Source organism: Capricornis sumatraensis, chromosome 8 (assembly GCF_032405125.1).
Source record: "Capricornis sumatraensis isolate serow.1 chromosome 8, serow.2, whole genome shotgun sequence".
NCBI lineage: Eukaryota > Metazoa > Chordata > Mammalia > Artiodactyla > Bovidae > Capricornis > Capricornis sumatraensis.
Window position 1 is genome coordinate 85,407,874 of NC_091076.1, and position 27,595 is coordinate 85,435,468.

At 53.7% G+C, this 27,595-nt stretch overlaps 1 protein-coding gene across 1 annotated transcript; it reads right to left on the minus strand.

Moving 5' to 3' along the window:
• Positions 1-7,603: 7,603 nt before the first annotated feature.
• NATD1 (N-acetyltransferase domain containing 1) lies at positions 7,604-13,086 on the minus strand. Its single transcript, XM_068979006.1, has 3 exons — positions 12,971-13,086; positions 9,066-9,184; positions 7,604-8,156 (listed from the first exon to the last, which is right to left on the minus strand). The coding sequence occupies exons 1-3, from the start codon at positions 13,074-13,076 to the stop codon at positions 8,040-8,042; spliced, it is 342 nt and encodes a 113-aa protein (XP_068835107.1). The 5' UTR covers positions 13,077-13,086; the 3' UTR covers positions 7,604-8,039.
• Positions 13,087-27,595: the final 14,509 nt, after the last annotated feature.

The window sequence follows — 27,595 nt, forward strand, 5'->3', positions numbered from 1 at the left end:
GCCTCGCGCCGGGCGGCCTCGCGACACCGCGCGGGCGAGAGGGAGATGTAGTCCAGCTGCCTTCCCGGACGGCGCGCGAGGCGGGAGCCCGGCCCCGCGAGACTACAAAGTCCACAATGCACAGCGCCCCGGAAAGCCCGCCCCGCGGCCGCCTGGGAACGCGGGCTCAGACAGGCGGCGCTGAGAGTACACTTCCGGACTAGACTTCCCCCGGCCGCCTGTGCTTCGAGAGCTTCGGTCGCTGAGGTCACAGAAGGGCCACTGCCACTCATCCCCCAAATACTCGGGAGGCAAAAGAGACGAGGTCCCCGCCGCCGCGGAGTCCCTGCTGCCCGACTGTTGGTCGAGTGGGTTTGGAAGCGGAGAAGGGGGACAACGTAAAAGTGCGATGGCTGTAGAGAGAGACGGCCGCGCGCATGTCCCACCCGCGTCCGGCCGCGGTAGCGAGGACACAGCCCCACTCTCGGGTGTCTTCGAAGGCGGTTGCTGGCTCCTCACCCCGCCAGTGGGAGCCCTGCCTGGACGCTGCCCAGTCGGGAGTGCAGACGGAGCCCAGTGACTCCTGCCGGCTGTCTCTTCCTAGTGGGGGCTGATCTGGGGGCCGATCTGGGGCCCCCTCGCAGCTCTGGAACGTATAGTCCCTCTCCTGCTTCCGACCGATAGCCTTGCTAGACATATTAATTAGACCTGTGAACATTTGAGCAACTCTCCTGTCGAAATTTGCTCCGAGGTCAGAGACGGGAGAACCACGGGCCTGCTCTCAGCCTTTGGGGCTGGCGGAACCTGCTGAGCCAGGGCCGGTGGGCTCTTTGGTGTAGGTGTGGCTCCTGTCTTTGAGGAGTCCCCAGGATTTCCTTCCGGTTCACAATCTACAATAGTCTTAAATAGTCAAATCTTCTTAGAAGCTCTCAGTACCTACAAGATGCAACTCAGGCTCCTTAGCGCAACCCGGAAGCCCCTCCGAAATAGAGATCGCGCCCCACTCCAGCTTCAGCTACCTCCCTTTCCTGCCTAAAGCTGGCCAGGTTAGCAGATTCAGAGAGTGCGAGTTGAACCACAGACGGTCCATGCTGTGCCTAAAATGCCTTTCTCTCCCCACCAACCGCCCCTCAGCAGTACCTGCTCTTCAGTTGGGGTCACAGTTCCACCTCCAGATGCCAGCACTACTAGAGACAGATGAACGATGACCACATTGTCTTGTGGTTAGTCTGCTTTCTCTGGTTTGCTGATTCAGAGGGTTTCCTAGGGTTCTAGAACAGGTGGGTTTGAAGTGTGGCTCTCCATCTGGGACTGCTTATTTAACTGCTGTTTCTTTGCCTCCTGGTTTCCTTGGAGTGATACTAGCTAGCACCTCTCCTAAGAGGACCAATATGAGTATTACATAAGGTGACACCTGAGGAACTCGGCACACAAGTAACAATCAACTGACTTAAGTCACGACAAGCCCTGTTCTAAAAAATTGAGTGACTTTTATCTTCACAACAGCCCGATGAAAGTGATACATTATTAACATCATTTTGCAAATGAGAAGAACCTACCTGATTCACTCTCTGACCTCATGTGCCAGGATTTGAGCCCAAACTGTCTGGTTGCTGAGATTTTGCTCCTTATGGTACCACTCAGGAAGAGTCAGGCTGGGGTCTAGTGCACAGAGGAAAGTGCTCAGAAGCTGTGGACCTGGGATCCTCTCCCTGCACTTGCACATAACTTCTAACAGGCTGTTTGCCTCAGCCTGCTAACGAGCAGAGACCCCTCAGAATGTCACCTCTTGATCACTGCTAATGCACAGATACCCAGAAGCATCACAGTCAGGTTTCCCTCCGGATATAGTAACAGCTCCCACTGAGGGCACAGTCTGAATGGCTGGAGTTGGAATTCCTGTAGGCCCCCAGGTACCACTGACTGCTGGCAAAGAGGTAGCCTACAAGGGCAGATGGGTTCTAGCTGGTCTGGCACTCAGAAATCATGTGCCACTTCCCTTACCACCCTTTTCTTCATTCCTTTTTTTTTTTTATTCTTCATTTTTTAAAGGATGTATTTCTTTATATATATATATATATATATATATATATATATATATAACTGGAAAAGGTAAGTTTTCATTCCAGTCCCAAAGAAAAGAAATGCCAAAGAATGTTCAAACTACCGCATAAGTGCACTCATCTCACACGCTAGCAATGCTCAAAAATTCTCCAAGCTAGGCTTCAATAATACATGAACAGAGAAATTCCATATGTTCAAGCTGGATTTTAAAAAGGCAGAGGAACCAGAGATCAAATTGCCAACATCCCTTTGATCACAGAAAAAGCAAGAGAATTCCAGAAAAGTATCTGCTTCATGGACTATGGCTGAAGCCTTTGACTGTGTGGATCACAACAAACTGGAGAATGAGGGATGGAAATACCAGAGCACCTTACCTGCCCACTGAGAAATCTGTATGCAGGTTAAGAAGCAATTGTTAGAACTGTACATGGAACAACAGACTGATGGACTGATTCCAAATTGGGAAAGGAGTACATCAAGGCTATATATTGTCACCTTGCTTATTTAACTTCTATGTAGAGTACATCATGAGAAATGCTGGGCTGGATGAAGCACAAGCTGGAATCAGGATTGCCAGGAGAAATATCAGTAACCTCAGATAAGCAGATGACACCACCCTTATGGCAGAAAGTGAAGAGGAACTAAAGAGCCAGTTGATGAAGGTTAAAGAAGAGTGAAAAAACTGGCTTAAAACTCAACATTCAAAAAATGAAGATCATGGCATCCAGTCCTGTCACCTCATGGCAAATAGATGAAACAATGGAAACAGTGAGAGACTTTGTTTTCTTGGGCTCCAAAATCACTGCAGATGGTGAGCGAAATTAAAAGATGCTTGCTTTTTGGTGACAAACCTAGACAACGTTTTAAAACGTTACTTTGCCAACAAAAGTTCGTCTATTCAAAGCTATGGTTTTTCCAGTAGTCATATATGGATGTGACAGTTGGACCACAAAGAAGGCTGAGTTAAAGAAGTGATGCTTTTGAACTGTGGTGTTGGAAAAGACTTGACAGTCCCTTAGACTGCAAAGAGATTGAACCAGTCTATCATAAAGGAAATCAGTCCTAAATATTCATTGGAAGGACTGATGCTGAAGCTGAAGCTCCAATACTTTGACCACCTAATGCGACTCATTGGAAAAGACCCTGATGCTGGGAAAGAGTGAAGTCAGGAGAAGGGGATGACAGAGGATGAGATGATTGGATGGCATCACCAACTCGATGGACATAAGACTGAGCAAGCTCCGGAAGATGGTGAAGGACAGGGAAGTCTGGCGTGCTGCAGTTCATGGGGTCGCAGAGAGTCAGACATGACAGAGCAACTGAATAACAACAATATATACATACATATATATAATTTTATTTTTTGCTGTGCTGGGTCTTCATTGCTGTGAGGACTTTTTCTAGTTGTGGCGAGTGGCAGCTACTCTCTAGTTGCAGTGTGAGCTTCTCGTTGCAGAGCACAGGCTATAGGGCACATGGGCTTCAGTAGTTATGGTTCTTGGGCTCTAGTTGTGGCACATGGACTTTGCTGCTCCGCAGCATGTGGGATCTTCCTAGATCAGGGATCGAACCTGTATCTCCTGCATTGGTGGCAGATTCTTTACCAGTGAGCCATTCATTCTTTTTTTTTTTCTTTTTTTTGAGCCATTCATTCTTATAGCAAGTAATTACCATGTGCACGCTTAGTGCCGGGTACTCTTAGGCACTAGAGTCACAGCATTTAGTAAAACAAACACTTCCTGGTCTGGGACTTCCCTGGTGGTCCAGGGGTTAATACTCTGTAATTCTAATGCAGGGTTTTGATCCTTGGTCAGGGAACTAAGATTCCTCATGCCCTGCAGTTGGTCTCAGAGTTTCCAGTCCAATGGGATTAACAACTATTTCCAGAGTGATAATAAATTAAGCAGAATGATGTAATAGATGACTTGGAGGTTACAGGTGGTTAGGGGTCCTTTCAAGAGATGGCATTTGCATGGGGCCTGGAGGAGGAGTGTGCAAGGAAGAGCTGAGGACAAAGCATTGTGACCCAGTAACGGGACTAGGGTGACAGGAGAGATACTGGGTTTGCCTTCAGTTAGTCATTTCCTCTCTGAATATCACCTTTCTCAACTGTAAATGGAGTAGTCAGTGTCTAATTAGGGAAAAAAAAAATCCACCCTAGGTATTTCAAACAAAATGGATTTAATACAGGGCATTGTTTGTGGAAGTGTTGGGCAGGCCAACTGAATCACTATCTTGAACACCTGAAACTTATTTAATTGTATAGTAACTATACCTCAGTTTAAAAAAAACAAAACTGCTTTCTTTTACCCAGAGACTGAGAGCTGTGTGTGCTGGTCTCTCCTGCCATCTAACTCTGGACTTTGAACCACCCAGGTTCACCTTGCCAGCCAGGCTGCCTTGAGGAGACCCTGCCTCATGCTGTGAGCAAAGAGCCCTCCCCAAGTCCAGATCGCAGCGGGCTTGTGCTGTCTTCTTCCCATCCAGGCCTCAGCACACAGGCTCCTTGTTTGTATGCCTGGAACCTGTCCCCAGCCTCCTCCACAGCAGGTCCCATCCCACGTGTGTGACAGACAGACAGTCAGCTGTGGGGATGGCAGCTCTGCAGGCGAGAGGGGCCTTGGGCCCCTGAGCTGCTGCTTGGAGGAAATCCTGCTGACACGTACGTAGGCAGGAGAGTGAGCAGACTCCCAAGAGGTGGCTGCAGGGGACACCAGAGGGGGAGGACCAGTCAAGCGGGTGTCTGCAGCACCCAACACCCACCCCAGAGCCACCTGGCTGCTGGCTCCTGCCCTCCCTTCTCCCACTGGGTCTTCGCTGAGCCTGTCCTGTCCCTGCCCCGTTTCATTCAGGTTCGGGTGGAGAGTAGCATGGGTTTTACTTCTAGAGCCCAGGCTGCCGTAGGGCAGTTGCTGGACATGTCCCTAGGGATCACCCTGCAAGGGCCCACCACAGGACACTGACGTAGCGGGGCAGGAACTGGGTATGGGTCCTGTTGGCCTCACCTTTCTGTACCCTGCTGACCCCCCACCCCCAGCCTCCAATTCCCAATACCTGGTTTCTCACGGAGCTGCTATGGAAGCCAAGCTAGTCATGACCACAGAGGGCCCCAGGGGGACCTAGAGGAATAAGCTCCACCCTGGAGCCCTCAGGCTCCAGACTCCATGCAGGAGGCTCTCCATCCCGTGTGTCCTAAGTGCTGCTGGCCCTGGCCTGCCTGAGTGCTCTGCCTCCCCCACTGGACAGAAGCCCCGAGAGGGTTCCTGGGGGAAGAGGGGCAGATGACATGATGTGACATTCTCCTCCTGGTCCCCAGGTCCAGCTGTTCCCAGCGAAGGGAGCCTCCTGCTGGAGGCCTGACCATGACCTCAGTCAGAGGGGCCCATGCCTGGGAGGAGGTACAGGCGCAGCCAGCAGACCCCCGGATCCTGATGCCACCTGCACCTCAGGGCCTTGCTTCCCTGCCAGTGAGGATGCAGGAGTCCAGACACCTGCCAGGTCTGCCCTTCTTGCTCCTCCCACTCCCGAGGGCTTCCCAGCCCAGGGAGCCTGGCTGCCCTGGGGGTGGAGCGGAGGCGAGCACCCCTGCCCTTCCAGAAGCAGTCCTAGAGCCACACTGGGTCACACCTTTTATTGAAATGTCATGCACTCCGTCTGGAGACCAGCTCTGGCCCAGACGCCACCTGCAGCAGGTCCTGAGTGGGAAAGGCACATGGGTGGCCGCCTGTCTCAACTGGGTGAGACCTACCAAACGGTCCTGGCAGAAGAGCACGTGACCATGGGGCCATCTGCTGGGGGCCTGATAGGTCTCTGAGCTTTCCCGTTCCCTGCTGGCGGCACACAAACTGACCCACGTGACCTGCCTCCTGAGTGAGGGTTCCCCAAGTTTCCTGGGATGGGTGGGGCGGGAGAGTGAGGCTGAGACGTCACACAGTCGGGCTAGCACCGGCAGTGTCAGGATTGGGAGTGCTGCTGGAGGAGACTGGGGTTCCAGGGTTGGGTCTGCAGCACACCCACCTAATTGGGGGAGTTGGCCGTTGCTGCTGTCAAGGGCCGTATTGAGAGCAGCGGCATTTTGTAAGGCAGCCTGAGGCAAGGGGGCCCAGGTTGCACCTGCAGAAACTGGGGATGAGCTGTCCCTGGCCCAGTGTCGCAGGGCCCTGGGGACCCTGTACATCCCTGGTTCAAGTACTAAGTGCTGTGTGTGCCAGCCGGCTAGCCAGTCACCCGCTGGGAGAACACAGGTGCAGGCTGGGGCATGGTGGGCCCCCTTGTGCCACCCAGCCCTCCAGTCCCTCCACATGCAACTTGCCCTGGGGTCCCCTGTGCCACTGTTGCAGGACACCCTCCCATGGACAGTGCCTCCTGGAACCAGGTTGCGTCGCCCAGAAGGCCGCAAAGGCATCAGCACCAGCTCTCTGAGCTACTGCAGAGTTTTCATGACGGAGTCTGTGCTTGAACATGGGGAGTGTGGATGGGGAGGGGGTGATGATGGAGAGGAAAATGGCCCAGAGCCTGGGCTGCCCGACAGTCCACCCTCATGCCCACTACCTGCTCTGCTCTTACGCCGCACCAGGAGGGCACATGTGTGGCCTTGGAAGGGCTTCTCCCAAAGCTTTCTGCAAACACAGCCAGGAGCAGAGAGGGAAAGGGAGGGTGCTCTGCAATCTCTAAGAATTCCTGGAGGCCAGAAGGGGGCTGGGCACTGGGAGGGATGTGGGGGCCGAGGACAGTGACTCAGGGCTGCCAGGCCTTTGGACACATGTAGATGGAGATGTCCCCACTTCTGGATGAGATGTATATAAGTGGGAGCACCCTGGAGAGGACTGCTGAGGTCAGAAATGGAGGGGTCACTGGGGCAAGCAGTCCACCCCAGCCAGTGGCCTGAAGGGGCCGTGTCATTCCAGGGGTTCACTGTTAACTCACATCTCAGCCCAGAGGGACGGAACTCCTGAGCTGCCCTCTGGCCCCACAGGGGAGCAGGCATGAATTCGGCCCTTGTGGGGAGCAGGACACAGGAGGCTGTACTCTGAGCTTCAACCAGCCCCCAAAAGAAGTCCCCAAAAAGGCAGGCCCCATAGAACAAAGGTGCCGAGGTGCTCCCCAAGTTGTTCCCAGGAAGGGAGTCTGGGAGGGGCCTCAGACTCCTGATGGGCCACGGGCTTGCAGGAAGGGAAGGACGCTCTTGACGTGTGGCGTTTGCACAGGAATCCCTCCAAACTGCTTCTTCCTCTGGGTGGTGAGAATGGTCTGTGAAGGACAGCTTTATCCCTCCCACCCCAGCTCAAGGGTCCTCTTTGAGAAAGCTCACCCACAATGAGGGGCAGGGATCCCCAAGACACTCAGATGGAAAGGGGAGGGTGGGCATGGGGGTGGGGTGGAGGGAGAGGACCACTATCCTGCAGGGTGGGTTGCCAAGGAGACACCAGCCACGTGTGAATGCATGTGTGTATGTAAAGGAGACACCAGCCGTGTGTGTGTGTGTGAGCCTGAGCCTGGACTGGCACCCAGCCCATTCCTGGCCCTGTTCATCAGGGAGGGCTCCCGTGGTTGTAGTCATCTCCTGCGCCAGGCACACAGTCAAGAGCAGGGGCAGCATGGGGGCCACCTCGCTTGGCCCAATGGCCCTGGAAGTTGGCACACATAGTTCCTTATTGCTCCTCATCTGGGGAGAAGACCCTCTGCTGCCCCTCACAGAGCACGGAGCAGCAAGGGGGATCCGGCATGGCCAGAGGGACGCCCCCATCCACACGTTCTGATCTCGACTGCAGGCCCTCACGCCGTCTGCAGGGCAGGAACAGCCGGGCTCCGCTTCGCCATGGCAGCTGGACCACGGCCCACCCTTGGCCAGCCGCCTCCCAGGGCCACAGACGAGTGTCCTTACAAAAATAACTCTGAGTCCGTCCCCCGTGGGGACCAGGATTCCTGAGAGCACACGGAGGCCAGGGCAAAGCCTGGGGGTCCGATAGGCAGGCTCGAGCCCTGTGGAGCCAGGGCTATGGCTGCAGGCGCTCCAGGTACTGCGGTAGGGGGTTCTCCTTGACGAACTTCTGGATGTACCAGCATGTGACATGGGCTCTCAGGTCCTCCTCCACCACAAAGTCCAGAGCGGCCTGGCAGCCAGGCAGAGAGAAGAGTGGTCAGAGCCCCAGTCCCTCACACCCTAGGCTTTCCCTTGGGTCTGCGACAGAGGCAGAGGTGCTGTCACCACTCCCGTTACAGCTGGGCAACCCAGGCAGACTGATAAACTGCCTGAGGGGACATGGCAGGGAAGCGAGGGGGCCAGGGTCAGATCCGCCCCGGGAGAACCCTCTTCTCCACTCATTCTTCACCGGATGCCTCCTCCAGGAAGCCACCCCTGTGGGCTGGATCAGGGCACCTGGGGCTCCCTCTGCTCCCAGCAGAGGTCGCTCAGTGTTCACAGGGATCCCGAGGCCAGCAGTAGGAGCGGTCAGCCTGCAGTTGTTGAACCAGTGGGTCTGGAACCGCCTGAGCACTCAGCACCCCACACACCTGACCCCCGGTTTCAGCCTGAGACCCTCTGGTGATAGGATTCCAATCTCTTCTCCCATTCTGCGGATGAACTGGGGGCTGCAGGTAAGCGCCCTCATGCCCAACAGATTCCCACCCCGCTCCTGTTACCCAGGGCTCCTTCTTGGTAACAGGATGGCCCCACAGACCAGTACAGACCTGCCCCTGAAAAGGGCAGAGGGGCAGTAGAGACAGGAGGGTGGCAGAGGGCAGGGCCCCGAGCAGCTTTTAGGGGACTCACAGCCACCCTCACCCTTGGCGCCAGACTCGGCCCCCTGGAGAGTTCACTGGGCACCTACCATCCATGCACGCTGGGTCCCAGCAGTGAGCGCCCCACATAAGGCAGGTGTCTGGGTCCCTGAGGGCCCGGCCTGGGAGGTGGGGGCGTAGAGGTGACAGGGGGTAGGTGGCAGTTGCAGCCCATGGGAGGGTGGGGCCTGGCCACCACTGGGCCTGGTCTCCTCTGAGCGGGGTCAGCCTCCATGCCCTACCTTGGCCAGGTGCTTGGCGATGCCGCGCCCACGGTAGGCGTCAGGGACCTCTGTGTGCTGTAGGTCCACGATCCGCTTGCCCACATACTCATAGAGCAGGACTGCCCGGTCATGACATCCTGTGGGGAGGGGGTGGGCGGGTGAGGCCCTGAACGAGCAGGGAGGCCTGGGGGGAGGGTCAGGGGTTCGGTGCTGGGTCTGGAATCACCTCTCCATGCCTCAGTTCCTCATCCACAAAGTATGGATGCAACGGAGCACTCCTCAGGAAGAGTGTCTGGAGGATTAGTGTGCTTAGAACAGCACCTAGAACACACCGAGCCCCATGTGGCCTTTTCTGCTTTCATCAAGCTTAGCATCCCAGGGCTCCCGGTGCCCCCTAAGGCCCAGCTCTCTGCACCCCCACTGGAGCACCTGCCCAGTGCTATGGGAGCCCCAGGCCCAACACTGGATGTAGAGCAGGCCTCAGCAAGTTGCCAACTAGCCCAGAGCCTGAACAAACCAGAGAGCTGGACCACCCACTAGACTCTGGGGAAGGTCAGAAGCAGCAGACGCCAGCGTCCGCAGGAAAGTGACCAGGCCCAGGAGGCACAGGCAACTGACCTCCACACCCTCTCAGGCCTGGTGCACCAGTCTGCCCCAGTCCCCTGCTGGAGAAACACTTAGCTGAAGTTCCAGCCTCTCAGCCAGCCTGTCTGTCCATCCAACCATGTGCTTACCCACCCCTCTGCACCCCTTGACAAAAGTTCACTGAGCCCGTCCGTGGCACTTCTCGGGAGCTGGAGACATGGCCACGAACAAGCCAGGCCAAGGTGCTTGGGGTCCTTCTCGCACATCTCTCAGATGCCAGTCTGAGCCTTCGGCAGGCCCGTGGGCAGAACTTTCAGTATCTGTCTGGAATCTGACCACTGTTCACATGTCCACTGGCCCCTGCACCCCCCATGGAAGCAGAGTCAGACCCCGCCCATCCTCAGCTCAGCGGCCTCCCCGCGGCCCTCAGGGCCACCTGCCTCAGCCAGCTGCTCCCTCTTCCTGGCACCTCCCCTAGAGTCCCCCAGGGCTGGGTCCTCACTATTTGAGGTTAGCCCACGTGTCACCCCAGCATTTCAAGCCCTGGATCTGGCGGTCAGGCAAAAGCCTGAGCACCCATGTCCTCTCACACCCCATGTCAGCACCCCGTCCACGCTTCCTTCAGCAAGCACCAAGGAACTGGGCTTTCTCCCCATCTGCTCACGCTGCCTGCCCCCAGGCAGCCTGAGGGAGCCCATGACATCTGATCCACCCTCTGCTCAGGACCCTCCCAGGCACCCACCTCACCCAGAGTCAAGGCCAAGTTCTCATAATGCTTGCCACAGCCCCGCACCACCTGCCTCCATGCCTCTTGATGCCCTCTGTCCTGTGGCCTGGCTCTGTTTCTCCCCTCTCTGTTGCTCCTAGGACACATCAGGCACCCCAGGGCCTTTGCACTTGCCACCCCCTCCACAAGGAGCACTCTTGCCACCGTAGCTCCCTTCTTTGCCTCCTTCTTGGGTGGTCCTCCTGGACACCTGACTCTAAACAACAGCCCTTGGGACTTGCCTGGTGGTCCAGTGGTTAAGACTCTATGCTTCCACTGCAGGGGGCAGGGTTTGATCCCTGGTTGGGGAACTGAGATCCCACATGCCATGCAGTGCGGCCAAAAAAACAAACAAAAAAAGCACCAGCATCTTCCCAACACCCCAACCTTATTTCTCACAGGTCTTGTTCTTCAGGATGGTCTATGCTTTATTGTCCACTGACCCTCAGATGGCTGAGCCCCCAGCACTTACAATAATGTGTGGCACATGGTAAGCTCTCAAGAAGCACTTGTGGCGTGAATCCTAGTTCTTCTACCTCCAAGGCGCAAGACTGCAGGCATGTTGGTCGCTCTCCTAGCCTCAGTCTCCTCCTCTGTAAAATGGGCAGAGCAGCCCTTCCACCAACACCGCCAGCAATGCTGAGGATAAAGTAAGTGACTCCAGTGCGAGGGGCAAGCCGGAAACCCAAGGACTGAATGCACACAGCTGCTCTTTCCTCCCCAGACCTGGAACTTGCTGGGGACTCACCAGCCTAGCTCTGCCAGGGGATGGCTGGCACACACCTGTGCTAAGAGCCACAGGGCTGCTCCACCTCTCAGCCTCAGTGTCCACCTCTCTCACTGGGCACAGTGAGCTGGCTTCCAGGTCCTGGCTGAAACCATGGCAGGCCATTCCCTTCCCCAGCTGAGGCAGGGTTGGGGCCTGGGCACAGAGGCGCCCTCGGCCCACCCCTATACACACCCAGACCATTTCAGGCCTGGATGCACAGCCCAGTCTGGTAGACTGGTGAGAACTTGGCCAAGGATCCTGGTCCACTTTAGAGTCAGCCATCTGAGCAGGAGGCGACAGACAGGACAAGTTTACAAAGGCAGCTGGGCTCATCCAGGCCTGACCCCAGCCAACTCAAGAGGGTGTCCCTAATGGCTGTACTCATTAGGGCAAAAAAGAAGGAACACCCCCAAAGGTCCCCTTTTTCTTCTTTCTCTGAGTGTTGAGGGTCTCCTGAACACCCATAAGGAAATCAGAGGCCTCTCAGGAGCCTTGAAAAGCCAGGGGGCCTCTTGGAATGAGTAGCAGGGGAGCCCTGAGAGTCACGGCCAGGTGCGCCAGGGTGGGCACTATAGCGGAGAAGAGGAAGGAAAAGGTGTTTGAGTTCTGGCCTGCGGGGGCCTCAGCTTACTCCTCTGAACACAGGGTGGTGACGGCCACGTCACGAGTGGGTTGTAACAGACGTGTGTTGGGGCCGGGTTCAAAGCGGAGCACAGCCAAATGGGGTCTGAGAAGGTGAAGTCCCAGCTCCGACAGAACCTCCAAGCGCAGGTGGGAGGAGTCAGCCCAGACAAGACCCTATTCGAGTTCTGCCCCTCCCCCCATTGCCTGACCTCAGGAAGCCTCGCCCTTCCCTCCTCAGACAAGGGGCACAGTGGCCCATACGGGCCCATCCAGCTTGGGCACTACCACAGAAGGCCCAGCTGGGAGGGAGGAAAAAGTTATTAACAGAGAGGGGTGGGATGCAAAGAATTCAACCCTCCATTTCTCAATCAGGCGGAGGGGGCGTGGACTAGTAACCGGTGAAGGGCTTGACTTCGCTTCTGGTTTAAGAAGTAATGCCCAATGACTTCCCTGGTGGTCCAGTGAGATCCCAATGCAAGGCGGCCGGTTGGTCAAGGAACTAGATCCCACAGGCCCCAACTAAAAAATCAAAATTGCCGCGACTAAGAGTTCGCATGCTGCAACTAAGATCCTGCCAGCAAAAAAAAGAAAAAAAATCAGTAAAGCCCAGTCCATGTCCTCCAGCACTGACTACCTGCCGCAGGCGCTGTTCTGAACCTCACTCTTACTGGGGCATCCAATTCTTCCCACCAGCCAGGAGTTAATCCCACTGCAGAGGCGAGAAACGGGCGCACAGAGATGAGGCAAGTTGGCCAAGCCCCAAAGCCGCCGGGGTCTGAAGGAGACAACGTCCCTCCCCGTACCCGCCCCGCCCCGCCCCGCCCCTGACGGGCCGAAGCCCCTCCATCCGTCAGCCCCCGGTCGGTCTAGCAGGGTCTTCCAGCCCCCTCCGAGCAAAAAAGCGAAGATTCGCAGGGGCAACCAGAAGCCACTCAACACTGGGAATGGGGAAATGGCGGGACACCCGCTCCCCGGGACCTCGGCAGGATCCCGGAAAACAGCCGGGCCAAGCAGGTGCGGGTTCCCCCGGGCCGAGGCGGGACCGGAGCCGCCCGGCGCCTGCCTCCGCCGCTCCCGGGCTCGCGCCGCCCCGGGCGCCCGCCCCTACCTGGCCCGCGAGTGCACCCCCGGCCCCGCGGCGCGCAGACAAAAGGCGGGGGCGGGCGGGCCCGGCGTTACCGTTGAGCCGGACGGTGAACTGGCGACGCCGACGGTCGTGCTCCACGCGGATGGGGCAGCCTTGCTCCGGCGCGCCCGGCGACGCTGCTGCCGGCGACTGCGCCATGGGCGCTCGGACCCGGGCCAGGGGCGCGCGGCGGGCTCGGTGGGCGGCGCGCGGAGCCGCACTGGGGGCGACCGCAGGCGGCGGCGCGGAAATTGACACTCGGCGGCGGCCGCAGCAACAAAAAGGGGGGGGCAGGAAATCAGCTGTGCGGTCACGTGCGGCGCGCGACCAGTGGGCGCGCAGCCGCTCTGTTTTGATACATTCCGTTCGCCTCTTAAAGGCGCAGCGACGCGCACAGCTCTGTGCTGGGGCCTTTGGGCCTCTGGCCCCGACCTGCAGGAGACTCTGGGGGACCCCCAAAGGACCCCGTCTCAAACACACGTTTCGACCTATAGGGCAGTTCTAACCGTCCCCTCGCAGCCACCATTTACTCAGTGCTTGCTGTGTGCCTGCGCGCAGCAAAGCCCCGGAAGCTGCAGAAAGCGCTCATAAAGCCGAGAAGTAGGTGCTCTTGACACAGGCGCCTGGGGAAGACCTGCGAGGGTCACACACCGCTGGAACGATTGTCCCAAGAAGCCTGGCTTGCGATCTGGTGAAAGGCCACCTCTAACCCCAGAAACAAATGTGGGAAGCTCCTTGGAGATCCCTGGACCCACTCACTGGGTGGTGGGGGTGGGGGGATTGAGTCCCAAGAGGGCCAGGGACTTGCTTGAGGACACACAGGACTCTGGGTGGGTGAGTGGGGAACAGACTACATTTTTGAAACAGGACTGGACAACACCTCCCCCCCCCCAACCGCTGGGATCCAAGGCTGCCCACCGAGTCACGTGACTGCAGGTTTTATTAGTTTGCTGGTGAAGGCGTGAGCATGACGTCATTCCCACGTGACCACCGCCCAATTTAAGATGCTCGTCGTTTGTGTTTCCCCCTCCAGCCATTGCCCTACCCTGTGACTAATTTGCTTTTCCTAAAACTTCATGTAAACAATATCATATAGTATGCCCTTTAAGGATTCAGTGTTGTTTTTTTCTTATAAAACATTTTGTGTGAGATTAATCCACGTTGTTGAGGGTATCTTTTTCATGACCGAGTAGTATTCCACCAGGTGCATATTCCACAATGTACTTATCTGCCTACTGTTGATGGGCGTTTGGGTTGATTCTAGATTTTGACTGTTAGGATTACACATGCTGTGACCATTCTTGAACATGGTCTTAGGACCATGAGTTTTATGAGGACTAACCAGACCTTTTCCAAAGTGGCTACCTCATTTTACACTCCTGCCAACAGTTCTGAGTGCTCCTTTGGTCACCAGTCTCTAGTTCTAGCCGTTCTGGTGCACGTGACGTGGTGGCTCACAGGTGTCAGTATACCTTTCCCTGACGACCCCTGAGGCTGAACCTTCTTCATCCACTTCTTGGCCCTTTCGGTATCTATTTTTGTGGGCGTTTTTTTTTTTTTTTAATTGGAGTCCTTTTTGTTGTCTAGTGAGGAGTCCTTTGTCGCATATATTTATTGAGAATATCCTATCATAGCAGACGTTTTTTGTTGTTGTTTTAAAGAAAAACATGTGCATTGTATCACAGAGTTTGGAAACAAAACAGGGTTGAAGAGTGAGTCATCATTTACAAGGAAATAGAAAAGGATCCTGAGATCAGAGAGGGCTTTGACTTGAGCTGAATCAGGGCTGACTGCAATCCTGAAGGAGATGTAACCTTGTGTATGTCTCAGGAGACTTGTCTCCAAAGAACTTGAGTGGTGTGGGGAAGCCAGACAGGCTTCTGGAAATCCCATCACCTGGCTGTGCCATTTCCCACTCTGGGACTTTGCATGTGCACTTCCATTGGAATGTCCTTGTCGAAGCTCCCCTGCCAGCCCGGGTCCAGGGGAGATTCCAGGCAGGGCTGAGTGCACGCCAGGTCCACCGTGAGAGCCCAAGATCCTCCCTGTTTTTGATTCCTTTATTTCTTCTCTGATTTTAAATGTCTGTTATCTTGTTGGAATCTTCAAATATTGCAGAAATCCTTTGTGGAACAAGGCAGTGGATCAATAAAAGAATGAAGCAAGAAATTTGTGTTTACAGAGTTGTCTGTCTTTCGACTCCAAAGCATACTGGTTGTGGAGGAGCGTCTGGGCGGGGCTGCTGAATGAACCTGTGACCCCCCCACCCCAAAGTTAGAAAGCAGAATCGGGTCCCAGAAGTCTTGGGTGGATGGTCCTGAAAGCCCTCATGACCAAGGCTGAGCAGGGCCACGCTGAGACTGGGTCCCAAGTATGTGAGCAGCCACTGTGTGCAGGTCACTGTCCTAGGGGTACCCAGCGAACAAACAGACCGGACTCCTTGCTCTTCAGGAGGGACGTTCTAGGGGAGGGAGACACCAAGCCAAGAAGGAAACAGAGATCAAGGGTTTGGAGCCTCAGTGTGGGGAGGGGTGAGTAGGTACCTTGGGAAGCTTCAGATGGTATAGAAGACCTCAACCAATTGTGGCTCATTCAGTGAAAGACTTGAAGGAGGTGAGGGACCCCAGTCCAGGCGGAGAGAACAGTCAGTACAAAGACCCTGTGGTGGGTTTAAACCCCTGAGGCCACACGGGCTCTTCAGCTTTCATTCTTTTTTTTCTTTAAACTTAAATATATTTTATTTTGTATCCTTGCAGATGGATCATTTATTCATTAGTAATTTACCAGAGATTGTAGTGGAGTTATTGATGACGTTACATGAACCAGCAACTTCTAGTGCCAGCCAAAGCACTGACCCCTGTGACTTCTCAGGGTATGGATATTTTTAATTTAGAGGATTCTTCAGCTTTCATTCTGAGTCAGAAGGGGCTATTGGAGGATTTTAAGCAGATCAAGGATCTTGGGTTTTTGTCTGTGTCTTAATATGGGAAAATTTCAAACCTGTGTGTAAATAGAATTATAAAATGAAGCCCAGCACACCCATCATGGCTGAGGTTTTTGTTTCTGTATTTTTTCTTTCTTTTATAAAAAACAAATTTTAAGGTGGTGTTTTGTTGTGGTTGTTGTTGTTTAGTCAAGTTGTGTTTGACTCTTTGCGACCCCCATGGGCTATAGCTCCTCTTCCATGTACTCCTCTTGCCAGTATTCCCAGGCAAGAGTACTGAAGTGGGTTGCCATTCCCTTCTCCAGGAGATCCTCCCATGTTTCCTGCATTGGCAGGTGGATTTTTTACCACTGAGCCACCAGGGAAAGCCCAAGGTAGTGTTTACATACAGTGAAAATGATCCCTTTCAGCATGTAGTGTTTTTTGTTTTAATCATTTATGTATTTTTGGCTGCACTTGGTTTTCATTGCTTTGCGCGGGCTTTCTCTAGTTGCAGCGAGCAGGGGCTACTCTTCCTTGAGGTAGCAGGCTTCTCAATGCAGTGACTTCTCTTGTTGCTGAGCCCAGGCTCCAGGCACTTGGGCTCCGTAGTTGCGGCTTGAGTACCCTAGAGTGCGCAGTAGTTGTGGCGCATGGGTTTAGTTGCTCCAAGGTATTAGCATATGATTTTGACAAAACTGTACTCCCTGCAGCTGCCATCACAACCCATTTATAAAGCAATTTTATGACCCCCTTAAGCCCCCAGCCCTCCCCTTCCAACTCTCCCCAGCCCGACCTGTTTTCTATCCCCGGATAGAACTGCATGGTGATCCTTCCAAAGGGGGCTGCAGAAGGTCTTTTTCACTGTTTCGAGGCTCCTGCCCACCACGTGGGTGTGGACTGTGCAGGGGAAGCACGAGGCTGAGGACCAGCCTGAGCTCCCAGTTCTCACAGAAACTCAACAAGAACGGTTCCACAGATGAGTTGTGGCAGCTGGGCGTGGGTCCCACCATTGGTTCATGGCAGAGTCCACTTCAAACCCAACTATTTTCTGCTCCATCCCAAATGTGAGTGGTTCTCCATGAGCCCCCAGTGGGCTCTGTGGACATTGGAAGGTGGTCTGACCCCACTGTAGGGCCAGGGGCCATCAGCACCAGGGAAGCAGCCAAGCTTGACCTCAAATCCTGGAGGCCAACCCCAACGGCTTCAGGTGCCTGGGGACCCTGCTGCACGCAGTGCAGGTGGCGGGAGGGTTCGGCGCCCACACCACCCTGAATCCTGGGCTCCAGTGACGAGAGGGACTGAGGCTGCATGACGAGTCAGAGAAGAAACATATCTAGAATTTGCACTGGTGGATCCAGAGCCTCGTGCTTAAGGGGTCAGAATAATGTCATCAAGTGTCTGATGTCCTGTGGCAGCTCTGCTGTGGACCTCAGGGACCCTCCACCCCCTCCCTCTGGCAGCCCCAGGCCTGTGTGGAAGGTGCAGGCGGTGGGGGGGGGTGTGTGTGTGCTTGTGCTGACCCTCAGGCCCACATCCTCCCCAGGGAGTCTCACCATGCTTCTCTGGCCCAGCACCACCACCTGGGGATGGCTCCTCTCCCATTCTTCCTGCCTGAGTGGACGAACAAGGGGGCTGACTTACAGTCTTCAGAATAAGCAGGAAAACACCCAGGAGACCAAGCCCCTCGCAACCCACTGGGTCCTGCCGGGTGGCCCTGATTCTACACGCAGAACTTGGCAAACAAGGCACTGAAGTTGTTGGTGTGAGCTCTTTACACACAGGAAGTATTCCCTTCCAACACAGATGGGCTCATGCTCACCGTCTTGTACTATACAAATAAAAAACTATGAGCAAGTTCCTTAGGAAACCACAGAATCATTCTTTTTTTATGCTTTGAGTTTTTTTTCCTGTCTTTAATTTTATGTATTTATCTTGGCTGCGCAGGGTCTTCGTTGCTTCGAGGGGGCTACTCTCTAATTGCTGTGCACGGGCTTCTCATTGCAGTTCCTTCTCTTGCTGTGGAGCACGGTGGGCTCTGGAGCGGGTAGCCTTCAGTAGTTGCAGCTCCTGGTCTCTAGAGCACAGACTTCATAGTTGTGATGCCCATGCTTAGTTGCCCAGAGACATGTGGGATCTTCTCGGACAGGGGATCAAACCCATGTTCCCTGCATTGTGGATTCTCAACCACTGGACCATCAGGGAAGTCCCACAGAATCATTCTTTAAGGATATTCTTATGGTTAAGTTTTGATTATGTAATATTTTCACATGTTTCCAAAAGTAAAATAAGCCCCAGGGCCCACTCCACCTCCTTCTCCCACTTTCCTGGTCCTTTCCCATCTCCCAGAGTGAAACATTCTCGCTTTGTGAATTTTCCTGGTTTTCCATACATAAACCCACTAAATACAAATGTATATTCTTTCTTCCCCTTGCTATTTAACCCCAAAGTGAAGCCTGTCACTGAGCCATGGGGACCCAGTGACAGTCAGTGCCCGGTGCACGGTAGGTGGACACCATGACGACATTAGCAGATGACGAGGCCCTGGCAGTGCCCCCGCCCCTCCCCCACCCGCAACCCTGGGCTCCTGAGTCATTTCTAAATACAGCCTCTGTCGCCACTGAGACTTCCTTAAGGAGACAATGACCCTCTGACACCCCGCGCTGGGCCGTCGCAGTGCAGTGCGGGCCAAGGCTCTTGCTGCACTGAGTTCCCCCGGGCAGGGTCTCAGTTCCTCTCCCTCCTGCTTGAGGAGCCGGGGTCCCTCGAGTGAGGGCACTAGGCTGCTTGAGCTTCTCCTGGGCAGGAGGTGGCAGAGCCAGGACTCAAGCCCGGTGAGGCTGAGTTTGAGGCTGAACTTGCAGGTGAAGGAAAAACTGAAACCACTCGAGGCCCTGAGATCCTCTGGGGAAGATGGGGGTGGAGAGTGCAGTGGGCACAGGGAGGTGGGCCAGGTGCCAGGCAGGAGGGGGCAGTATGGACTGAGGCGGAGTGGGGTGTCCTGTCCTACCCCCTCCATCTGACGAGTCATGTACGAAACTTGTCCCAGATCTTCTGATTTTCCAGGAGGAGCTGGAAACAAAAATAAAGCGAGGTCTCCTGTTGCTTAAATGATGGCAACTGATTAAATACACAGTTACATGTAGCTGCTGCTACTCTTACTGGGGAGAGAGACAGAGAATCTGGCAGATAAAGTCCATCAGTATGTTCATTGCAGGATTCCAGACATTTCTCTGGAGATGTAAATTTTTCAAAAATAAAAAATTGCGGGGGGACTTCCCTGGTGGTCTGGCGGTTAAGACTGTGCTTCCGAGGCAGGGGTGTCGGTTTGACCTTCATCAGGGGGTGCAGACCCCACATGCTGTGTGGCAAAAAAATGCAAAAAAAAAAAAAAAAAACCACCCCGGGGCAGAAGAGATAAAATCAATAGAATATGGGAATATTGGTCAGATCCTGGTTTGAAAAAAATCAGCTGTAATAGGCACATGGGGCTAATGGGGTGTTTGAATTTGGCCTGAGTGTTACATGCCTGTGGAATGATGGCTTTTGTCCCAGATGGGATAATTGTCTTGTGCTTTTGAGGAGAAGGTTTCTGTTCTCTGGGGACACATACTGATGGGTAGGAGAAGAAGGTTATGCCACCGACCCTCAGGAAACAGTGGGATCCTACGGACCTTTTAGGTCTGGTGCCTTGGACTCAACCACCTTGGGGTGCATGTTCCTGTTCCTTGGTTTCTGAGCAGCCTCCCGTTGACAGATTGACCGCCTTTGTCTGTTCATTTGCAAGTTCACGGGCATCTGGGGCCTTTCCAGGATTTAGTTATAATAAATAAAGCTGCTTAGTACTTGCATACAGGTTTCTCACGTGTGTCAGTGTAGGTTTTCACATCTCTTGGGAGTAGAACGGCTAAGTCGTAGGCAGGTATAGGTTTGATTTTATAGGAGACTGCCAACCTGTTTGTAGCAGATGTAAGCTTCTATATATAGGATGGATAAGCAGCTAGGCCCTACTGTAGAGCACGGTGAACTATATTCAATATTCTATGATATGGGACTTCTCTGAGGGTCCATTGGTTAAGAATTTGCCTTGCTATGCAGGGGACTTGGGTTTGATCCCGGGTCAGGGAACAGAGACCCCACATGCCACAAGCAACTAAGCCTGTGAGCGGCGACTAGAGAATCCATGCACCACAAAGAAAGATCTTAGCTGCAACTAAGACTCAAGGCAGCCAAGTAAATAAATAGATATTTTAAAAAATTATTCAAAAAAATCTGTGCTATACCATGGTCCACGGGGTCTCACAGAATTGGATACAACTGAGCGTGTATGCACAATATGAGAAGAATATGAGAAAAAAATAGGTATACATGCACAACTGAATCACTCTGCTGCACAGCAGGAATTAACACAACACTGTAAATCAACTGCACTTCAGTGCTTAAGAATCTGTGTGTAAGGAAAGCCTTAGCCATCCTAACAGGTGCACAGTGGACACTCTCCATGGTCTCAGTTTGCAAGCCCTGGTGACTGGTGATGAGAGCGTCGTTTCATGGGCTTGTTTGCTGTCTGGATAGCTTCCTCATGAGGTGTCTGTTCAGGTCTTTTGCACACTTTTTATTGGGTTGTTTGTTTTCTTATGATTGAGTCGTGAGAATTCTTTGTATATTCTGGGTACGAGCCCTTTATCAGAGATGTGTTTGGAAAATATTTTCTCTCAGGGCTGTTTTGAGGATTAAATGACATCATAAACACTAAGTCAGTGGGTTGTTGTTTAGTTGCGTCCCACTCTTTGGCGACCCCATTGTAGCCCACCAGACTTCTCTGTCAGTGGGATTTCCTAGGAAAGAATACTGGAGTGGGTTGCCATTTCCTCCTCCAAGAGATCTTCCCGCATCTCCTTCTGGGCAGGGAGATTCTTTACCATGGAGCTACCTGGGAAGCTCAAGTCAGTGGGCAGTCTTATCCTTACGAGTCTTTTCACTACTGCTGCGTAGTATTCTGTTTTGTCCCTCAACAGAACAAGACCTCACGTGTCTGCACCCGGAGCTCCCCGTGGCACCTGCAGTGAGGCTGCCCACACCCACCCCCAGGTCCCCACTGCTGGAGCTCCCTTGGGTGGGGGCAGCCTCTGCTGGAGCCCAGGACATCTGTGTTGTTTGTTGTTTACATGTTCACTTATCAAAACCACCCAGCTGGCCCTGGCTGCCCAGCTGGGCCCAGAGGAAGCCCCAGAGATGGCCTCGCCCTCCTGCTCTGCCCGCAGGACACAGACACGTCCCTGCCATCCCCAGTCCATGCTCCTAGTGCCCGGTGGGCTTGCACAGACATGTCCCGTTGTTTGTGCTTCATGGTGGCACCCAGAATCCAAGCCCTGCCTGTCAGACAGCTGAGGCTAGAGGCGGCAATGTGGTCACCCAGAGCCCACCACCCACCACGCAGAAGACCCTGGCTCTAGTGCCCGACTGGGTGGTCTGTAGCACTGGCACTCAGCAGATGCTTCCCAGACTGAGGACGAGTGGAGGCAGACAGGGGCTCCTGAGCACAGGGCTCTGCGTGGACTATCTCCCTCCAGGGAGTAGCTATTATGGTCCCATTTTACAGATGAGGAAACCAAGGCTGGGGGAGCCCAGGTGACTCACTGAAGAAATCAGTGTCCCCTTAACCTGAGTGCTTGACTGCTGGGCCAGGCTGAACCTGTGGCCTCTGTCCCCTCCTTTGGGCCTGCCCCAACTGGTGGGGGTGGCATGCGCCTCACTGATGATGCCCACTGGAAGTTGGTTATGGCAACCCCACTTCGCCCATGACTCCCCCACTTCCCTTCTGCCTTCAAGCTCATTGCGACATCCCTGTCTTTGCACCCTTATCTGTGCAGGGCTGCTTCCCTGCTCCCTCCCCACCCAAGGACCCCCCACCCCCATCCCATTCAGCAGAGCCTCCAGTGGACGTGGCTCACTCACAGCCTTTGCTGGCCCCGAGGTGTGGAGGGTGATGTGGTCAGATCTGACTACATGGAGGAGCGTGTTCCTTTTTCTGGCCCCCTTGGGACTGTCTTCCTTGAAACACTCATGTGGGTTGGACATGGTGTTTACATGGCAAACTGTGCAGAAGACTGGGAGGCCCCCAAATGCCTTCAGCAGGGACCACCGAGCGCCTTGTGGAAGAGTCACCTGGTGGACACTGTTGGCAGCTGTGATGAGGATGGCTGCTGTCCCCAGGCTGAGCTGGAAGGACACCCGTGGCCTCTGAGTCACAAAGGGACAGTGTGCAGAGAACAGAGGCTGCCTGGCCCTGTGAAGGTGCCCACTGGCCACGCCCCAAGGGCTTCCAGGGGGTGAGGAACAGAACAGGGGACGCTTTTCACTCCATATCATATCACTGCTTGAATTTCAAACTGAAATTTCTCCCTCCTCTGGAGGCTGCCTCTGGTTCCATCCCCTGAAATGCCTATTTTTAATAACCTGGGGGTTGGGGGAGGGCGCCCTTTTCTAAATTAGCTCCCTGTAAGTTCTAGGGCGGCACCTGCCACCAGTCCTTCCCTTGTGGCCTTTGGGCACCCCCGAGGGAGGGGCCTGGTGTCCAGCTCAAAACCCTAGACAGCCACTGGGTTGATGCCTGGCCTGCCTCTGCCCGGCCTTAGGAGGGGGCTGGTTTCACAGCCCAGCCACACTGAGCTCTGACTGTGTGCCAGGCACCTCTGATCCTCACCCTAACTTTTAAAAGGGAAGACCCCCACTTTACAGAGGAGGAGACTGAAGCTCAAAGCAGTTCTGAAATCCTTTAATTAGCCGGAGGCAGAGAAGCAGGAATCCTGTCTGTGTGGCTCCTGGCAGCTGTTAAAGGGTCCGGCTCCTCCCCTCGGGGCGGCGGAAGGCCCCTCAGCTTGGAGGTGCCTTTCTCCTGTCCTGGGTCACTTGGGCCCCAAAGATGCCCTGGCCTGGGATTGAGGGCTCCGACCTCATGGGATGAGGGCAGCACAGCCCTTTCAGGAGGCCAGGGGAGGGAGCAGTAATTCCACCTGGAGCAGCTGGGAGGGCTTCCTAGGGGAGGTGGTGCTGGCACTCAGCCTGGGAGGATGAGGTAGCCATCAGATCTTCAGTCCAGCGTGTTCCCTACCAAGCTCACTATCTTCTCTTCCCACACCTACTGCCCTGCCCCGTTTTATCTCTTGATTGGCACCCTCCTCCAGGGCCTGGAGGTGGCCTCCTGCCTCATCCTCTCCCTTCTTCCCACTAGCCACTCAGGCCTCTGAATCTTTCTCAGACCCTGTCCCCACCCTCCTCCCCCTCCTGGACTTGCTCCTGGCTCCTTCCTGGAGGAGGAAGTCCCTTCTGGGGTCTTTCTGACACCCTGGGAAGTGCGGTAGGTAACTCTGTGAATGGCCACTGCCCTTGGCAAGCTGCAGAAGGGGTTTTGAAAGGTTTTGAAAAATGGCTGCAATTCTCTTTCCACTCACTGTGGGGCAGCCTCAGTGTCTCGGCCCCTTAAAAGCAGGCCCGTTGCTTTGGCCAGTAGAGTCAGGCAGACGCAACAACCAGCAGAAAGGGCCATGCAGCTTCCAGCCTCTGTCCACTCCCCGAGCAGAAGCCCTGAACAGGGGCAGAAGCTGTGTGGAGGGGCTCCAGCCCACTGCATCCCCGCAGGGCCCAGCCCTGGAGTCCTCCTGGCCCAGGTGCCAAACTTGGAAATGAATGGAAACGAAGACTCTCTGAAGGAATCCAGCAGAGGCCCCAGACATGGTGGGACAGACACAGCATCAGAAAATAGTTATTCCACACCAATGGTTTAGGGCTGTCAGGCAGCAGGACACCAGCAGAGGTGGATTTTGTGATTCTCCCCATCTCTGATGTTGTTCCTTTCTCAACCCGTTTCTGCTAGGACCTGTGAGAGGCTGAGGACTGCCAAAGTGGCACTGGCTTGGAACTCAGCCTGTTGGGGCCACTGTGAGGAAAGCAGGAGAGACTCCATCTTGAAGTCTGTCGTCCCTCTTAAAGATAGGACGTGCACTGGGCCTGAACCCTGCCCAAGAGTGAGGAAACCGATGCTAATATAAACCAGGTCTCCTGGAGACTTCCCTCCCTACAGACGGCAAACGGAGATAGTTGAGATCAGGCTGCCCCTGTTAGATTAACCATGCCCCGCCTTGATGTATAATCATCGTTCCCCACCTTTAACCTTAATTGTTTGTTCTCCTAGCACCTACTTGTTATAAAACTCAATCATATACAACACAGAGGTTGCTAACATGTAACCAGTCACGTAGTGGGGGAGGGGGGATATAAAACTGGGCCTCTCAGAAACATCAGGGTCTTTGTTGGGAAGTGGTTCCCCTTGGACCTGCTGGCGTAATAAACTGAACTCCACTGTCTTGAGTATCCTCTGAGGTGTGTTTTGCGACTCTGGATTCCACAACAAGCCTAGGGTCAAATTCTAGAGCCACTGTTTACTCTTTCCCTGTAAAACTATGGGACTGGATTAGAATCAGGGGACACTGGCCATAACCACCTTCCCCCCACCCCCACCCAAACCACTACATATACTCAACCCCTGACATCACTGGAGTCGAGTCTTGAGTCAGTAGATATGGTCAAGTCTTTTGAGGGTCAGTTTGGGTAATCCAGGAAGGCTGCATGTAAGAGGCAGGATTTGGTTGCAAAGAATAGCCAGAGTTAAAAATAATCATGCCATTTTGCTTGTTTACATTAAAATATCAAAGTAATATATGAATTGACTTTATTAGCATATTAAAATACTATATATTTAATTTTGATTAAAAGTAAATGGCAGAGGGTAATTGCTGTGGCTCAGATGGTAAAGAATCTGCCTGCAATGCAGAAAACCTGGATTCAATCTCTGGGTAGGGAAGATCCCCTGGAGTAGGAAATGGCAACCCACTCCAGTATTCTTGCCTCAAGAATTCCGTGGACAGAGGAGCCTGGTGGGCTACAGACCATGGGATGGCAATGAGCCGGACACAGCTGACTGACTAACACTTTCACACTTTCAAAAGCACATAATTCTTGCAGCAATGTTAGACAAGAAAAGCATAAAGAAAATAATCACATTCCTTGTGAAATTAGGCCCAGAAATCACTATGGCTGGCCTGGAGTACTTCCTACCTTCCCACCTTGCATCTCAAACCAGGCTGCAACTTTGGGGAAATGCTCCCTGTGGTTCAAACAAGGCACAAACTAGTTGGCAGAAGCAGGCATTCTCACCAGCCAGAGGAGGCCAGGCCATGGGGCACATGGTCCCTGAGGAGGTGCTGGTGTGCTGCCCTCCTCCCCTGATGCTGCAGAGCTGCCAACAGCAAGGTCATCACGCAGCTGGTGCCCTGGTCATCACAGAGCAGCCCAAGGGTGCCAGCTCCAGTACCCCTCCCACAACCTCTGGGCTCGCCCCAAGCATAGTAGCCCCCAGACCCAGGCTGGTGGGAGTCTTTGCTTAGGAGGGCTTGTCCGAGAAGCTGGGCATCTCGAGGGCATTAGAAACAGGCCGAGTGCAGGGCCTGGGCAGCCGGAGGGGAGTGCACTTGTGGAAAAAAGTCGACATTTATAGCATTTTCCGCTGCAAACCACTTGTCACAGTGCCCCGCGGAGCACCATGCTGGACAGATCTGGGGCTTGACTGGGAGTCTGATGGCCGCTTGGCCTGGATTCCTCCCCACCCCCCCGCCCCCGCTGACTGCTGACTGGCCTTGTGCCCACCTGACCCACGCCCCACTCAGGCTCCACTGGAAACCAGGCTGTGGGCAGAAGGGCGGCGCCAGGCGTGGCCGCAGGGCCAGCACCACAGAGGCTGTGGGAGGGCGTCTGGTCTGCAGGGCTCTGGGGAGACTTGTATCTTTGTTCCTGAGGTGAGGGTGGCAGGCTGGACAGTCCAGATATTCTAAAAATATTCCATTTTTGGCTTTCCACGACCGAGGCCTGTGACCTCCGAGCCTCAGGCTCTCACTCCCCGATCCTCCTCTCCTGCTCCAGACACGCTGGCCTTTAAGTGCTGCTTTGAGTTGATTTCCAATTCTCCTAGAAGCCATACAGGCACATAGAAGTCAGATGGCATTGCAAGAACCATCTGGAGAACAGGAATATCTATGGACAAACAGGAACTGTTTGAGCACCTACTGTATACTGGGCTCTAGGTGCTGGGGGTGCAGCAGAGACCTCAACACATGCTCCCTCAGCTGACATTCTTGTGGGACTGTTTCCAACCCTCGTAGCCCCCTTACTTCTCAGTCACATGCTTGTTTTAAGTGTGAGACAGTGTCTGACGCTTCCTACTGCACACAAAGACTTCGTCCCTTACACATGGATCCCTGCACTTCCCCTCCCCCAGTGCCCACTCTCTTTCCGGATACATTAGCATTTGGTGCTTTGGTTTACATATTGTGATTATGTAAATATTGTTCACAGCTGAGCTGTGCAGTAGTTTATGACTACACTTTCTATTTCGTGTTGTTTTTCCAGGAATTAATCATTGACTTCTTTTCTTCTTACATCCCTCTGGGCACTCAAGGGGTCCTTTCAACCTGGGGCCCCTTCAGTTCTGGGAAGTTGGAGGGCATAACTGCTCCTTTTACAAACTCTTAGCTTATTTTGTTTTCATCCTTACCTGTATACCGACCCTCAGCGGGACCTTGTGTCTCCCAGGCTGCTGTGTCCAAGGGGACGTCTGTATTGGTGTATTGCTGTTGGTGTTCGTATTATATTGGTGTCTGGCCTCAGATCGGCTTCCTCCCCTGCAGACATTAATTTCACCTTCCTCCACTCTACTAAGTTGGTTACCATTTTTCTATTCATTTGACAGCTTCAAAAATTTTGTAGATTCTGTCCCTGTCATTGACTTTCCTGTTCTCTTTGCTCTTGTGAGTTTGTGTTTTATAGTTGTTAAGTCACTAAGTCCTGTTTGACTTTTTGTGACTCCATGGACTGCAGCATGCCAGGCTTCTCTGCCCTCCACTACCTCCCGGAGTTTGCTTAAACTCATGTCCGTTGAGTTGGTGGTGCTTTCCAACCATCTCATCCTCTGCTGTCCCCTTCTCCTGCATTCAATTTTTCTCAACATCAGGGTCTTTTCTAACGAGTCAGCTCTTCGCATCAGGTGGTCCAAGTATTGGAGCTTCAGCTTCAGCATTGGTCTTTCCAATGAATATTCAGGACTGATTTCCTTTATGATAGACTGGTTTGATCTCTGTGCAGTCCAAGGGACTCTCAAGAGTCTTTTCCAACACCACAGTTCAAAAGCATCACTTCTTTGGTGCTCACCCTTCTTTATAATGGTTCAACTCTCACATCTGCACATGACTACTGGAAAAAACCATAGGTTTGACTATACAGAACTTTGTCAGCAAAGTGATGTCTCTGCTTTTTAATATGCTGTCTAGGTTTGTCATAGCTTTCCTTCTAAGGAGCAAGCATCTTTTAATTTCACGGCTACAGTCACCATCCACAGTGATTTTGGAGCCAAAGAAAATAATATGTCATTACTTCCACTTTTTCCCTTTCTATTTGCCATGAAATTATGGGACTGGATGCCATAATCCTTGTTTTTTTGTTTTTTCAAATGTTGAGTTTCAAGCTGGCTTTTGCACTCTCTTCTTTCACCCTCATCAAGAGGCTTTTTAGTTTGTACCTTAAAGTTTTCTTAGTTTACTATTATTTTAGTGGGGATTTAGGAGGGAAGGGAGAAAAATACCCTGGTTCAGTTCATGGTTAACTAGGTAGGAGTCCCCCTCATCTTGTCTCTGAGCATCTGCTG